General features: G+C 39.5%; 1 protein-coding gene across 5 annotated transcripts in view; it reads right to left on the minus strand.

Annotated features, from left to right (window-relative positions):
* TRPS1 (transcriptional repressor GATA binding 1) overlaps positions 1–16,098 on the minus strand; it is a 211,430-nt gene that overhangs the window by 147,748 nt on the left and 47,584 nt on the right. For 4 of the 5 annotated variants that reach the window (XM_085310945.1, XM_085310697.1, XM_085310778.1 and 1 more), the window contains exons 4-5: positions 13,230–14,359; positions 5,335–5,938 (exon numbers count right to left, since the gene is read on the minus strand). In XM_085310945.1, coding sequence (XP_085167071.1) covers positions 5,335–5,938; positions 13,230–14,359 — 1,734 coding nt within the window. The remainder of the gene's footprint in view (positions 1–5,334; positions 5,939–13,229; positions 14,360–16,098) is intronic. The other variant, XM_085311024.1, reaches the window with a different exon arrangement.

A 16,098-nucleotide genomic window follows, 5' to 3' on the forward strand; every position in this document is an offset into this window, starting at 1 on the left:
GGCCGGGCCAGGCCGGGCCGGGCCGGGCCGTCTCCCCGCCCCGCGGATGCCCCTCACGGAAACCAGGCACGCGTCCTTCCCCGGGCAGGTTACGGTTCTTCTGAAAGTTACTTTCCAGCCCTATCTGATCGCTCCGCCACGACGATTCAGCTTCTTGTGGGTTTGGTTCCAGCAGTTACTAAAAGGAGCCAAGTGCGTGTTTGCTTCTAAACTCCTTCAAACCTTCAGAAAGTTATTTTAGCTTCATTTGCAATCCCTCCACCAGCACGGGGGGCTCACCCGGCCCGGTTTTGCGCAGGGGACACACGGCTGCAAAACCGCTTCGAAGCCAATCCTGTCTTTATTTTGCCGCTTTCCTCACTGGACAATTAGTGCAGTTTTCTAGGATGTAGTCATATTTTAAAAGTATTTCCCCCCTCTGCCTCAACACCGCTTTGTGGAAACAGGTGCTTTAAAAAACTGAAAGCCTTTGGCAGCGTTTTGACCTAGCATAGCGAGRTGCGTTAGTAAGACACAGTGCCTGCTGAGTTCCCCTCAGCTAATTAGAGGACCCGTATGGCAACGAATGGCCTTGACTATAAATACTTCCTGCAAGATCTCTGACAGAGTCAGAGGAAATGGGAAAAAAATGAGATGCAGCTACAGAGAAACTATTTCAGATGTTTGTTCTCTGAAGAGCAGCTTTTTTTTTCTCCCCTCTCCCCCAAAGTGGCATGCATTCACCAATTTAAATACAAGATGCATGATATGATTATATGCCTTAAATTGAATTTGGTAGTCACCGATGCTGCTGTCAAAAGGAGGTGGGTGCAGGACGCAATGGCAAAGCRCACAAAAATCTCCAGTCCAGCACACTGCGGTGACCACTGACAAATTACATTTAAGCCAGCTTCATGCCACTGACTGCTAAGAAAATATTTTGTGTACTTGAAGCTGYTGGTATTGCTTCTTGGGCTACTGTTCAAGGCAGTAGCAATACTTCTATCAACATCAGAGAGAGGCAGGTTTTACCTCAAAGGCATGTTATCCTTCTGGCCAAGAATTTAGTGTTTATCTCCAGTGTTTAGGAGAAATATTCTGGAAATCACAAAGGCCAGTTTGGCATTTCCACTGCATTGCAGGAGTCTGGCATCGAACCCTTCAGGTAACAGGAGCCAACACTTTAGCACAGAAAACAGTGATTCACTACTAGAGATTATAGCTGATATTTACTGCACTGACACTAAATAAATGAATTATACCTAATTGTATTGATATATACTTATATATCTATTATCTATTTTCAAATAAACTCTATCAACCAGCTACATAGGAGAATGCAAAATAGGGAGAAGACCTCTTTCTGATATTTTCTCTCTCCCAATTTTAAAGATTTAAAATCAGTTCTCAAGAAAACACTATATGAAGTGTCAGAAGAGTAAATATCACAGATGAAGCCTAACTATTGTTAAAGAACATGGAAATTTTCTTGAAAAACACTGGTTTCCTGTAGTGTGTAAACAGTTCAATCATGCATGTTGCAAAAATTTCACAGTATAAATATTTGCAGAACTGATTTCATCCTTCACCCCTCGTATAAAATGCTTGAGGCACATGTTAACATAACTTCAGTTAGACATTTAATATTAGTCTGAAATCTCCCTTTGATAAAAATCACCAGTATCTTTGCGATTGTCAAAGTTCTTTCTCTCTCCCTCTGACAGTACACAAATCCTCGTTTTATATAAACTGTGATTAAATCACAGGCATCTTCATACTCCTTTCAGGCACACGCGATGCTGGAGGACACGCTGACCAGCAGTATTCTGCATCCGTATTGGCTAAACTGTGATGTGAAGGAACAGTGTTTGCCCATAGCTTTAGGCTAACTAGATCTGTATATAGATCCGAAGGCTCAGGCTGCAATTCCAAATTTCATGGAAAACTTTGTACTACACTGTCCACACATAACAAAACCGGACACTTCATTTAAAATCAGTTTAGCAAAAAGTTCCTGCTGTCCAGGATCAGCATTGTCAAAGCATTAAACAATCTGCCTGGCTCAGAGTCTGCTGGCTGCCAATGTGCTACCCCAAAAAAGGAACATTTTTGCATCTCAATAGACTCTCCAGTATCAACAAATCTTCAAACTATAAAATCAGCTACTCTAAGGAAGAGTAGAAATAATGTCTACATTGTACCATGCTGAGGTACATTTTTTTTGTAATTCCCATTTGCAAAACACACAGATTCTCTGTAAGTACAGCTGCTGGAAACATTTTAATAAGAAAAATAAATGAAAGCTACTCACATAAGTGTAACAAGCCCCTGAGAAAGATTCTGTTACATGCACACAGCTTGCAACCTCTCGCTGCAGGAAAACAGTGTGCCCACCGCCTATGCATGACCGCACACATGCACAGCTCAGACTGCTGCCATCGCAGAGTCTCGACCAACAGAAAGGTGTTTTAGCCACGCAAAAGAAATAAAAATCCTATCCTAATGACAACCATGAAAAACGTACTGTTGCACAGAGACTGCGGAAGGAACACGTCCATCAGGCACTGAAGGAAAATAAGAAAGCAGCACAAAAACTGCTTACAGAACATACAAAGCTGAAAAGCACTTGAAATAATTTACCAAAGTTTACAATTCCCTGCATTCATTAGAGAATTACATGAGCAATTGTAGACTGTCATCCTTTTGCCAGTTGATCTGTATGGTCTTTGATACCGTATTAAAATGCTAATAACTGCTACGATAAACTCAAGTTCCAGAAAACTGACTTGCAATATTAACCTCTATCCATATGAAAAAGTATGAAAAACACTATCTCCTCCTCTCCCTTCCCCCAGCCATATGAGAGATCTAAAAAATGGAAAGTACCTGCTATTACTGCTGCTGTTTAAGTCTTTACAAAGCATTCTTAATAAACAGAACCACTTCATAAATACTGAATACGTAGTTCGACCAAAAGGATGTGTTAGATTTTTTCAGTCCATTTCTCACACTGTTTATCCACTGAGTAATCCCTCATTTTTTGCTTCATCGTGTGTCGATCTTTGAAAAACACAAAATGAAAGTGTCTATGGTGATTTTACTACAGGTTTTGTTTCTTAGTCATCAGTCATCCTGAGATACAGTATTTTACACRAGAATTCCTTATATGACTTTGATTTTAGAAAGGCCTAGCTTTTASCATAACATTAGCTATTTCTACTAGGTTTTTTCACGTTAGAAAGGTACATATTTCCCCTCAAATTGGATAATCCTGCAAGAATAATGTAATAATAAGTAAGGAGTCTTTTTTTTYCCTGAGGTTTACAAAAACTAACTTTTTCCAGAATTAAAGACTTTTCCTGAATAATTGCAAATTCTGCCTAGTCCAAGCGAGATTCAAGGCATACATAGCATCGGACACAAAGCTCCCCAATACTTTGACTTTGTTCTTAGTGGCTCAAGTATTTCATCCCATTACTCTGTCCACAGAAAACTATATCAAGAATAAAATAAAGGATTTGTTAGGTTTCTATCATCCTTTTCGCTGATCCACGGGAATATCCATCTTATTTAAAGACAAGAACTAATACCAAGGTACTTCATATTTCTGAAATGCACTAAGCAATCAAAATTCTGACTTGAAAACAAACACATTAAAATTCTTATATATAGACAATTAAAAAGTATTTGAACTTATTTTAATGGGCATAAAAAGCAACCACCTTCACTCTTGCCTTTTTCATTCAGCAACGGCTAAAAAAGGTAAGCAGTAAAATGAAACCATTATATTATTAAGATTTTAGGCTCCGGCCAATGAAGCAAATTTAGATCTTTATAGAGCTGGTTCTTTATACTACCCAGTCCCTTTGCAGAGTTTTGTTTACTTATTTTTATTTTTTGTTAGAAAAATAGAAAGTTTCAAAAATAAATGAAATCTACTTCTATTTTGATATTCGCAAATGTAAGTGGCTCCTCTGGCCAATACATCTATGACCTGCTAAGACACACTACAGGAACTGAGTGGGATGCAACTCGTGCTATATATATAGCATGAATTCCACTGCTAGCCAGATAAGTGTGTATATATATTTGTATACTTTTTAATGCAGGGGAAAAACTATCGTGCACAGTGAGCACACACACAGATCTGCAGTAGGGAACCTGCAATCCCACGACCATTTTTCATACAGTTAAAAGCTGACATGGCCAGTAAGGCACAAACGTCTGTGGTCCCTTACACTGCATGTAGACTTTAAGGGGCAGAGACATTTTTATACTTAAAATAATTGTAATATTTTTAACACTGCTTACTTAATTCAAAAAGAGCTCATGAGATATTTATAAATGTATTCAGAGAGAGAGATACATAGGCATAATCTTAGTAGACCACAGAATAAAACACTTATCTTGACTTTTGTGTTCTTCTGACGTGTTCACTCTTACAGTTATGGATGTTATGGTTACAAACGTTCTTACAAGAGATGATAAAGAAAATAGCTGATCATCATCTAGCGAAGTTTGTCTGCAGACCGAGCACTACTCTAACAGCTTTGTAACAGTTCAGATGGGGAGCAGCCCCGTGAAAAACACATTGATGACTCAAGGAGAAAAACACTGATTTTTCTCCCTGTTCAGTTTCTCAGAATTTGAGAGCTCTTCTAACTCCAGATTTCCCTACRGTGGAAAACATATACCTTAAGTAAAGTAAAAGATCTTTACATATAGGGTTTTTTTGACTGAAAAAAAAGGGAATTATTTGGTACAATGAATATTCTCTCTTTCCCATAACCCAATTTCCTTCCTTTTCTCTTTTTTTTTGTGCTTCCAAGGCAACCAGACAAGTGTCAAAATGTATACGTAATTATGCTGCTTTGCAAAAAAGAGGTAACTTTTTATTAATATTTGATTCAGGTTTCATATTCTTAGATATTTAATAATGTAAAATCTTGCTTAAGTGTGAACTGTCACACCACCTCAAAATTTAAGAGGTGATTAGTTGTTTTAATATAACAGATGTGCAGCCTTCTGGGGTTCGAAACCTTCTTTTTTCAAATGCATCGTCAACCTGCACAATTAGCAGGAATGATTAAACAAAATTCAATCAGAGCTAAATAGCAAAAGCAAAAGCACTTGCTTACTAATACTGCATCAATATATACAATGTTTTATGCAAACACTTTGGAACATTTACCTGCCAATTTAGCGGTAGTAGTTTGAATCTTTGAGTTTTTCCTCAATCTTTTTTCACCCACCCCCCGCAAGCATGAAAAAACCATCACGCTGGAACCGAAGAAATCACTTGCATGCTTAATTAAATGCAACATTGGAGAAGGCAAAAAAATGAGCGCTTCCTACCCGTAATAAGGACTGGGATTCATCCTTCGACTTGCTGTCGCCGGATCCCGGGTACTGCTGCGCGAGCTGCCCGGCCTTCTCCGCCGCTCCGGCTGCCACCCCCGGCAGGAAGCCCTTGCTCTCCACAGCCAAGCCGTACATGGGCCGCGCCAGGTGGGCAGCTTCGACGTTCGGACTATCCCGTAACGGCTTTGGCTGCTCTTGCCCAATGGACACTGGGGTCAATAAGCCTAAACTCGTTTGCGTGTATGACGGGCTCCCTCTCAACATGTCCGTTCCTCTCCAGGGCACACCGCGAAGATCATCGCCRGGGCTGTCAGTCCAACTTTTGTCCTTCAGCACTTCCTTCTCTTCTATCTTCTCCCTCTTCACCATGCTCTCAGACAGGGGCTCCCCCATTTTGGGGTCCGGGTTAATGAGGCTGTAGACCTTGAGGTCAATTTTTGGCTCCTCCTTGATGGACGAAACGCTGTGGCTGTCCTCCCCGTTGGCCGTAGTGACATCCATCTCCTGACAGTGCACAGTGTTGAAGTGCTCGAGTAGTGACTGAGTGTCAACAGCCGTGAAGCTGCACTGACGGCATTTGTAGCAGTTATGTACTCTCCTGCAAGAACACGAGAAGCGTATGAACGTTAAGAGTCCCCCTCACCCTTCCCTCTCTTTGTAATTTTACCTACCCAGATGTACAAGCAGAAGAAAATAAATTGGACTTACAGTATGATTCACTTTAAATAAAGAATACAGATTTACTTTGTTGTCTTATACAATACATACAGTAAAAATCCTGCTGCTAGTACAACTGTTGGGTTTCTTCCCCCCACGCTTTGCAACAGCCTCCTATTGTTCATTCCTACTCCACCTCTTTATTCAGAATTTCATATAATTTTCACCAGGATTCTGTATTATTTTTCCTCTTCAGTTCGCAGCAACGCACTTTCCACTTTTCATTGTGGTATAAGCACTGAAGTAACTCATTTTTTCCAACAAAAATTAAATAGTTAGAAGAGGATATATTTCTTTGCATGAAAACACTGTATAATTTAACTCTATGTTAGAAAGTTCAAATGCTTAAAAAATTGCTCTGCTTTCCACCAACTACAAATATATTTGGTTGACAAAGATAAATGTGCACGGAGCTCTGGCTAACTTACAGATGAGCACGCACCAGGACGCTACACAGCACGCTCTTGACGAGCTGTGCAACATAACGAATAACTGCAGCGGTCCGAGGCCGCGAGCAGGGTCCGGGCAGCGCCGCGCCGGGCGCTTCACCACCGCCGCGCCGGGGGGAAGCCCGGTCCCCGCGCGGCCCCGCAGCCGGGCGCCCGCGGCCCCAGCCCGAGCCCGGAGAAGGCGCCCTCCTCCGCCCACGCAGGACGAYGCTCGCGGGAGGAATCGCCCACCGCCGGGATTAATTCTCCGGGGGCCAAATCCGAGTCTCAGCGAAGTCAACGGCAAAACTCGCGCTGACTTCAGTAAGGGCAGGATTTGGCTCTCGGCGCCTCTGCGTAACGGGAAAGATATAACAAAATGTCCCTTTTTAACGGTGAGAGTTTAACAGGGACAACTTGCCAAACTTAGCAGAAAAGCCTTGTCTTCCTTCTTCCCTTTGGTTGAAAAAACAAACCATATGTTATTTACATTGTCTGAGTTTTTTGCAGTTGTGTCAGCATGCAGACATGAGCACACATTCAAATTCAAGCCTTCTGGCCCTTGTGTAATATCAGTTTTCTTTTTGTCATTTGCAGTATTTATGTTCATTTTAAGGGACTAGATGGGCTCATTCAGCTACGCAAAATATACAGTCAGCTATTCTCCATGCAGCCTTATGGCGACAAAATCTACTTGCGGGAGAGAAAGCTGTGGGTTAAAATCCTGCTCTGGCTGGGTTCCTTTTTTTCATTCTACAATTACTTTTTATTAAAATCAGCTTGTCTCTCAATGCAACACTAATATAGTCTCTCTTGCAACTTAATTCTTTCTCTAAACCCAACTTAATTCTCTTCTGAACCAAAAAAAAGAGAGTGCTATCTGATCAAAACCATTTTGCGAATACAAAAAGCCAGGTTATAAAGAGGGTCAGCCATATAAAGGTGGGATATCACCAGAGAAGTCCAAGTTAGACAGGGGCTAGTTATCTTAAAAGCCAAGTTAAACAAGACCCCATTTGGGGCTAATGGTTCAACCCCATACACTCCCCGTGTGAAAGTTTATCAATCCTTTGGGAGGCTACTTAGCCCTAAGTGTCTCTTGTTTAACTTGGCAATTGGRACGGCTAACCCCCTTTTCTAACTTGGCTCACATCAACAGATATCACACCTCCAAACAGCTGATCTTTTTCTGCCTAGCTTGCCTCTTTTCCTTCTTTTTTTTTTCTTTTCTTTACATGCTGGCTGAATGTTTTTGATCAGGAGTTGCATGCATCACACTTATCAGGCCACAAACAAATGCGGAGTATTAGATATAGGCTTAACTGCAGCACAAAACAGCTTTATTAATTTAAACATTTATTATTTAAAATTATTCATAATTTATTATTCAACATTTCTTAGTTTGTCTATGGAACTGTGATTGGAATTCCCAGCATGGGGCAAAGGTCAGGACTGATTTAGATAGGTAATAACCACATAGGCYTTTTGTTTAGGTCAAGTATTTTTCTAGTATGCAATAAAATTAATCCTCGATGTTAATGTTACAGATTTTCATACTTCACATGGGTTTTCCCTGTATCCTGGTTCTATCCAAAAGCTCAAAGAGCAAGCTAAGGTTTGGAACTGTCCAATATAAGTCATAATCTCAAATCTGAAAAAGTAGGTCATTTCAGAAAATAATAAGTACCTATTAATGAACTTTAAAACAAAAAATCTGGAAACTTATTTTTCCCAGAATTAGACATAAAAATAAACAAGTTTTCATCTCTGATTTTTTCACCCCAACCTGACTGCATTCAAAGAATAAGTTGGCTATGTTTTATTTCTTTTTATACAAAATTTAAATCTACCACCTGTTTCTAAAGGCCCAAATTCCATTTAGGCTGTATACAAAACTCTCCAAAGCTAAATAACAGAATTAAAAAAAATTCAATTTGCCTAATACACAATAAGCACTCTTGTGCACCACTCTGAAGCTACAGTTTAGCTAGATCATGGTTTTATCACCTAAAACTCTGAGCTCTTCAGGTATTATACAGTATATTGKTATACAGCTGATCAAAGTTCAAAAGAGAGGTGTTGGAGGAAAATCCAGGTTTGGAAGCAAGTGATATAAATGAAGAAGGAAGCAGCATTCTCTCTTTTATGACCTTGCTGATATATGATTCAAGCAAGCTAAGAGCAAGTTCAAGCCATAAATTCGCACCATCTTTAGTATCGCTTTAGGAAGGCAATGTAAGAGCATTCATTGATGTCACTTACTGTTATTATTACCACTACAAAATAAATCAAAGACTTGATTATTTGTGGACATTAAAACATTTATGGCCTGATCACAAGATTAATTTTGTCAGAGAATTCTACCCAAATCTTTGCTGTTTTGTTGTATTCCGACAACCTAATAATATCCCGTACCTGTTTATTGGTATTCAAATATACTTGAGTCAGATGCTGTAAAATATAAGGAYTGCAAAAACTTGAAATTGGAGAGATTGACAGATGTCTTTTTTGATGGATTTAATGTTCTTTACTTAGATTTCCAGTAGGCTTTGTCACTCTTGACACTACCCATCTGTTAATTAAGTCTTGTTGACATACTTTTAACTAGTCTGAAGAATTACAAAACCTCATCCTCTACAAAATAAGTCAGTAAAAGAAAAAATTACCTGAAGATATTCCTATGCTTTAGGGCACAGAAAATATTCCGGCTAAAGGTATGGCTGTCATRCTGACACTTCTTTTTATGTGCATAATTTCATTATGGATATAATAGTTACTGATATTTCTAATGAAAACACATGCTTGTAGGACAGCTTGCTTTTGGGATGGGTACTACCTTTGGGCTTGTGGGGAAAGAAAAAGACATCTAGGAGAAAACAGAGAGAGCGAAGCAAGCAAGGTGTCAGGAGGACAGAAAAAGGTCCTTGCGGCAGCAAGGTACCTTCATCACAAGCTGTGTAATTACAAATCTAACTCGCTGACCCAACTGCGGTGCACTTGAGCGTTTTGACTCCTCGACTGGAAATCAAGCCCTTTCTCGAGGTAAAGAATTTCGTTTAATTCTTCTGAAGCAGAACCACATGCAACTGTTACCATCTACATTTTCAAAGTAATTTCTGTTTCTTAGAGAAAGTCTGCCGCAACTGCCAAAGGCTGTACTGCATTTGTAAGTTTTTCTATTTTTCTTATGTTTTGCAACTGTTTGATGAATGACAGAGAGTCATTACTCCACCTCTTTTTGGAACATTGTTTGGAGCGTTTTTCCACATCTTATTTTGAATGTTTACTAGCACTGACCAAATGCTTTCTGTCAAGGTCTTTTCTGACAAATGAGGATTTTCATTAAACATTCTAATTTTGCCAAATATGAAAAAATGTATTATTTTCCCACATCTTAAGAAAAACTCTGGGAAAAAAAACTACAAAAAGTCTTTTTCAGTTTTAATTAAAAATATGAAATTTTAAAGATTTATAATCTCTAGAGTGATCTGTAGTGCAAAATTTCTCCAATTAGTCAGTATGATTTTTCTTTAAATTATAAATGTTGGCACCTTTCAGTTCATCAGAATAACAGATAGTTTTGAAGAAAAACTAAACTTCACCATGAAGATGAAGARTATCTGCCTCCTCAGAGGTATAACAGCAAATGAGCAGTAGCAGAATTAGTAGAAAATGTAGGCCAATAAACCTTCTGGGAATTTATTTGAGTAAGCACATTTTAGTCTGGTTTAAATACAAGAAAACTCAAGTGCAATGTCATTCATTTAACTTCAAATTTAACTKAATAGCTCTCAAATAATCGTGTCAAGGAAATTCTGAATGAGCATTAAAGGTAAGTATACATTTCTGTAGACAGAAAACTTGAAAAGAATCATTTTTGCAAATTCTAATACTGCCCTAAATACAGGGACAGTATTCCTGAAAGGGAATAATACTGGAGAATAATATTTATAGCTAACAGAGAAGTTGAAATTATGGGTGCAGAGCCAAAAGGAAACAAAATAAGAAAGAAAATAAAYTAAGCACGCTGCTCATGTGCATGACTCAAAAAAGAAAATAATCAAAAATGGAGAAAAAATACACGGACTCAAATCCGTAAGTAGCATCCAAGGCAAGCTCTGATACTGGCAGATTATCAAGGGTAAATTTAAATATGTGAATAGCAGAAAACTTCCTGCCACTACACTACTGCTTAATGTCATGTTTGCCATTCAGATGTGTTTAGCTCCTCAGTTTATCAACTGGCAGCACCCACTTTGGGAACCCTCTTCCCCCACAGTAATAGAATGGAGAATAAATCTATCATATAGCTATGCCTGCAGTTTGGTGGGCTGTATGTTTTTATTAGTACACACATCTATATCATTTAAAACACATCAGAAATAGATAACAGTGTATTTTCTGGGATAAACTCTACTTGACAAAGCCACAGAGAAGGCCAGGTAGGATGTGAGCTGACCAGCTGTGCTCCACATCACTGTTTCTATGTCCTATAAATCCCACACTTTACAGAAGCTTTGCTTTTTAAAATCTGAACTACTCTGTATCCTTATTTCATAGTATACAGAAAGGGAAAAGTATAACTGACTAAGGCATAACTTCTGTAAAAAAAGACAAGTTAATAATCAAAATAGAAGCTCTAATGCCAGAAAGGTCTCTCTGTCCCTTTGCTTCAGTATAGTGAAAACTATGGAATACGTTAGGCATAGGAAAGGAAAACTTTCTAAGTGTTTGCTATGACAAAGCATCTACCAAAAATTCTACTAAATTCTGCAGTTTCAAGGAAGGAATAAAATAGGAAAAGGAAGCATGAGTGCACACAGAAAGAAAATAAAACTCAAATTAAAAGGTAAGTGCTATGGTAGGATGGAGAAAGAATATGGCAGTTGTGGGGATTTTGTACTTTGCTTTAATTACAGAGCATCCTCAAAGTAGTCAATAATGTGGTAGACTGAAAGCTTAGAAATATATTGTCCAAGTGTCTTAAACAGAATAGCTTAATTTTAGATAAACAAGTTTAGATTCAAATGCTTGAATGCATCTCCTGCTTTGCAAAGTGCATACCACASAGCAATTCCCTTTGACAACTGCGAGAGCTGTTGGGTGCTGAACACTTCGAAGAAGAAGCTACTGCTATAAGGTATCTCACGGTACTTTGCTTTGAACGTTGTGGCTTCTCCTTTTCTTGAGAAAAGGGATTTTAACTAGACGTGCTTGTTAAAACTTAAATTACCAGCTGCAGCAAAATAAAAGTGTTTTCCAGTCAAGGAGCCGTTTCAATCTTCCAGTTATTTAACCACTAAAAAAAGATCATGCCATGCCCCAGCGGCGGACAAAGTGCTGCCTATGGAGTTCTACATCATGGCTCAAAGCTGCTGTAATAACGCTTGGAACTCAGATACCACTTTTCATCTTCAAAGCAGTTTACAAACATTAACTAATTAATCCRCACAACATCCCCGAGGCCCACTTGGATCAAAAATGGGGCACTRCATGCTGGGACCTGAATCCTCCGTGGGCCCTAGCTCCAAATTAAAGATGAGCAATCTGCTTTTTTTTCTTTTTTTAAATAGACTCCTGATACATTGCCAACACAGCCCTCTGTTGGGCAACATTTGGATGCCCCCAGCTTTAATCTCTATTAAAGTATCATGCCCCAGTCTGCCTTTGTTAATTTTGGATGTCTTGGAATCTACCAAATGTGGCACAGTTTCCTGTGCTTTTAACAAAGCTTTAGCTTTGAAAATGCATCTTCTTTTGTCTTCATGCTAGCTGGCTTCCATGCAAAGATCTTTCAGACGAGATACCGAGCTTTCCGTTGTTGTTGACGCATTAATCTTAACTATTAACATATTCAGCATGATTTTCTAGTATTTAACATTGCTTTTGCAGCAGTACATAGCTGTTGCTCTTCACGAAGTCCTGGAGCCAGATCCTCCTCTGATGTAAACTGGACTGCCAGTTTATAACAGCAAAGGAATTGACCCAAAAAGTTTAACAGGGAGTTGGCTGCCATCATGACATTGTGTCAGACTGAGTCAGGAGACTGGCTCAGTCCACCTCCAAATAGGAACATTAGCATTTAAAATAAATAGAATGACACTGTGAACCAGCAACACAAAAATAATCATCTGCAAAAGGATCTCGAGGGATGACATCAACAGACAAAAGAGTGTCTGCTCCCAGTGTGAAACCAACACCAAAACAGCAGTGGAATGCTCTTAAACTAATTACTGCATTGCTGGACTTGGGCATGGAAAATACTACAAAAAGGTAGTACATTGAAGCGCTGTTACAGAGCATGAAAGGATTCATAGTCTGTCTTGCAAAGTGAGCCCATTTGTGTTCCACCCCCTACAAATGAAGATGCCAGTTTTCTGCTTAAAAAAAAAAAAAAAAAAAAAAAAAAAAAAAAAAGCCTATATTAAAGTAGTACCTAAAAGATTCTGGGTGGAAAATAGTTGACTAAACCTCAAATATGCTAGAACTGCAACATCTATATACAAATCCAAACTTCCCTCTTCATCACACAGGTTTCAATATGTAATTAAACCCACTAACTTAGCTGGTGTTTTTCCAACACAAAGTGGATGCTGGATTGGACCCTAGCTATAAAGATTTATATCTATATATATTCCTATTTTGATTTTTGGATGTTTGGGGAACAGCGATATTTAAGTAAGGAATGAAGGGAGGGCTGTTTGTTTGGGTTTCTCCTATTAATCATTTTAAACTGCACCGTACCTGTAGTGTCGGGAAATCTCTTCTTCCACCTGGGTGGTAAAGTCACATTTGGTACATGAGTGTTCTTTGTTCTCTTTGAGAGTCAGCGGCCCCTCGGTCCCCTGCAGGGTATTTGTTTCTGGTTTGACATCGGATGCCTGGGCTTCGTGGGCATTCTCATAATGCAGCAGGAGAACGTCGACGTCGGGAGTGGAGAATGAGCACTGATGGCACTGGTGTTTGACTCTAGAGCTTCCTGTCACCCCTGGAGACAGGTGCAAAAGCAAGAGAGCACAGTGGGAACAATTACTTTTTCGGCAAGCAAATGGGTAAGTAATTTCTCCAAGGTGCTTTTCTGGGCTGCAGAGGCCTCGGGGACAGAACTGACAGTGCTTAATGGTACACTTATGAATGTTGTGGAGCTGCTGATAGTGACGGAGAAGTGGGCCCACCACTATTACGTCTGGGCCATGGCTCTTTGAGTACCTAAAGTCACAGAACTGACAGTTGTAGCTTGTCACCATGCTGTCCTCTGCTCCTTTGCTAGTCAAGTCTTTCTTTTTTGCCATGCTTGAACCCTTTTCTGTCTTTGTCACTAACTCCCCATCTGCATTTTTGGCTAGATCATTCTGGTTAATGACAGAGCCCCTAGAAAGCTTATCATTCAGGTCTGGGTGCAGGCTTCCTGACTGGTTTCCCCCATGCTGTTTGCTGTAATGTTCTAAGAGTTTCAATGAGCTGGACGATTCACAGCTGAAACTGCAAAATTTACACCAGTAGTAACTGGTTGTATCGGTACCGTTTTGTCTAGAGGAATCTATTGGCTTGATGGGCACCGAATATCCAACTGGTGTATCATCTCCTGCTTTTACAGTGATTCTGTCTTGCCACTTCCCCAAGTCTCCAGAATCACATGGTCGAAGAGTAGGACTGGATTTATTGGAGTTTTTCTCTGAAGTTTTACCAGAATCAGAGGAGGGAAGGGCTGCTTTCATTTTGTTTGGGTGAGTCTGTAAGAAGTGTTGCTCTAGTTCAGTGGACGAGTTGCCCATGTAGGTGAAATTGCAGAATTTGCAGCGGAAGTACTTGGTGTTGCCTTGGCAATCTGGAGTTTTCCGCCCAATGCCAATAAAGGTTCCACCTAAAGTAACCTGTGAATAAAGAATAAGGTCCTTTTAGCTCCAYTTTAGATTTACTCAAATAGCAAGGAAGAAAAAAAGAGCAGTCAATTTGTAAGCCTTTTTCACTAACTTCCACCACCATTTCCATTTGTACATTTGTACTAATGCAGTAAGATATCACAYATATTCTCACTCACTTAGCACTTGTTGCCGAACATTTTGCAATGATTCACGAAGTTGAATATACATTCCATACGAATATTAAATGTTTCCATTTGGGGAAACTGAGGCACGTATCAGAAACATGACCTGAACACAAAATTCTCTAACAGGTTATTCCTTCYGTCACTAATTCACTAAATTATATCATTGGCAGAAGATCCAATAATCCTTTCCCGAAGCCTTGAACCCTTTGATGGGAGACTTTGCTGGGATATCTATCTATCTATCTATCCTATATCTCAGCATATGTACGCATGTATGTGTGTATATGTGTGTGTGTGTGTGCGCATGTGTGTGTATATATACATATATATATGTATATATATGTACACACACACACACACACACACACACACCATGTGTGGACTAAAGAATGGGCCTTGTGTCTTTTTCTATCAACACACTTATGTGTTTTAATGGTATTCATGCTTAACAGCCCAAGAGACTTGCTTTCTAAATAAGAGCAAAAAAATAACTGAATTTAAAAACGTGACTGTAGTTTTTTGGGTTGCAGTACAACCAGTTCCTACAAAGAACATTCTTATTTATAAGAGTATCCAATATCCATCAAGACTCCTTTTAAGAAAGCTGCAGCAGCCGATGTCTGAAATGAAAGGCTGTTTACTCACAGATCACTCAGTGCAAATGTTCTCCAAGGAAATCTTCTCTCCCTCTCATACATAGAGCTCAATTTAGTAAAATGAAGATGGAAAAACTACAGTAAAAAAATGGTATGTGGCAAATCAGCCTACCACACCCAAGTCCCTGACATCACTAATTAAAAAGAAAAGGGAAAAAAAAGGTAGATCTGCTTTGCTGTTCTCATGACCTAGGAGCAGACTGGTCTGCAGGAAGGAAGAGCGGCTTCCAGGCTTATGTTAGTGGAAGGGGTGTTCTCCGAGCCGGCCCTTCCCAGGAGTGCACCACACCTGCCCACTGACATCAGGGGGAGATTTGCCGCTACTGTACCATTGGTTTGGAAGCCAAAAAAAAAGAAAAAAGAAAAAAGAAAAAGAAAAAATAAAAACTCCTGACAGAAACGTCACCTCTGCTACCCTTCCAAAAATTAATAAAAACTACACAGCATCCAGAAAATAACTCCTCTTCACATCCGAAATTCACAGCCACCTACGCCTTTGCCAACATCCAGTCTACTCCACCGTATCAAAGACATGGGTGGAAGCATCCTCGCGCCATGTTCTCAATTTCTATGTCTAAGAGATGCCTTACAGGGAATATAAAATTTCCACGAGGGGTTAGATTTTCATTCCCCCAACGAGTAAGCATATTACTACACTTCTGCAGGATTCAGTTGTAATGCGTTAAGCAAATRGTGTAATTATTTTTCTTCTCCTCAACAGCTGTGCCACAAACAAAGTATGTGATCACTGCTCATTCAGTATCCCACCATACGGAAAGACTCAGACATACAGAGCACAGAAAATGTAAATATTTTTAAATGCATATAATACAAATGTCTTTTAGCCATTTAGTTTGGAGAATGAGATGCTAGACTGTGTGTGCCACCAGAACAGAGCATGTATAGT

This window comes from Rhea americana, unplaced genomic scaffold (genome assembly GCF_003343005.1).
Source record: "Rhea americana isolate MKP2758 unplaced genomic scaffold, rheAme1 scaffold_0, whole genome shotgun sequence".
Taxonomy (NCBI): Eukaryota; Metazoa; Chordata; class Aves; order Rheiformes; family Rheidae; genus Rhea; species Rhea americana.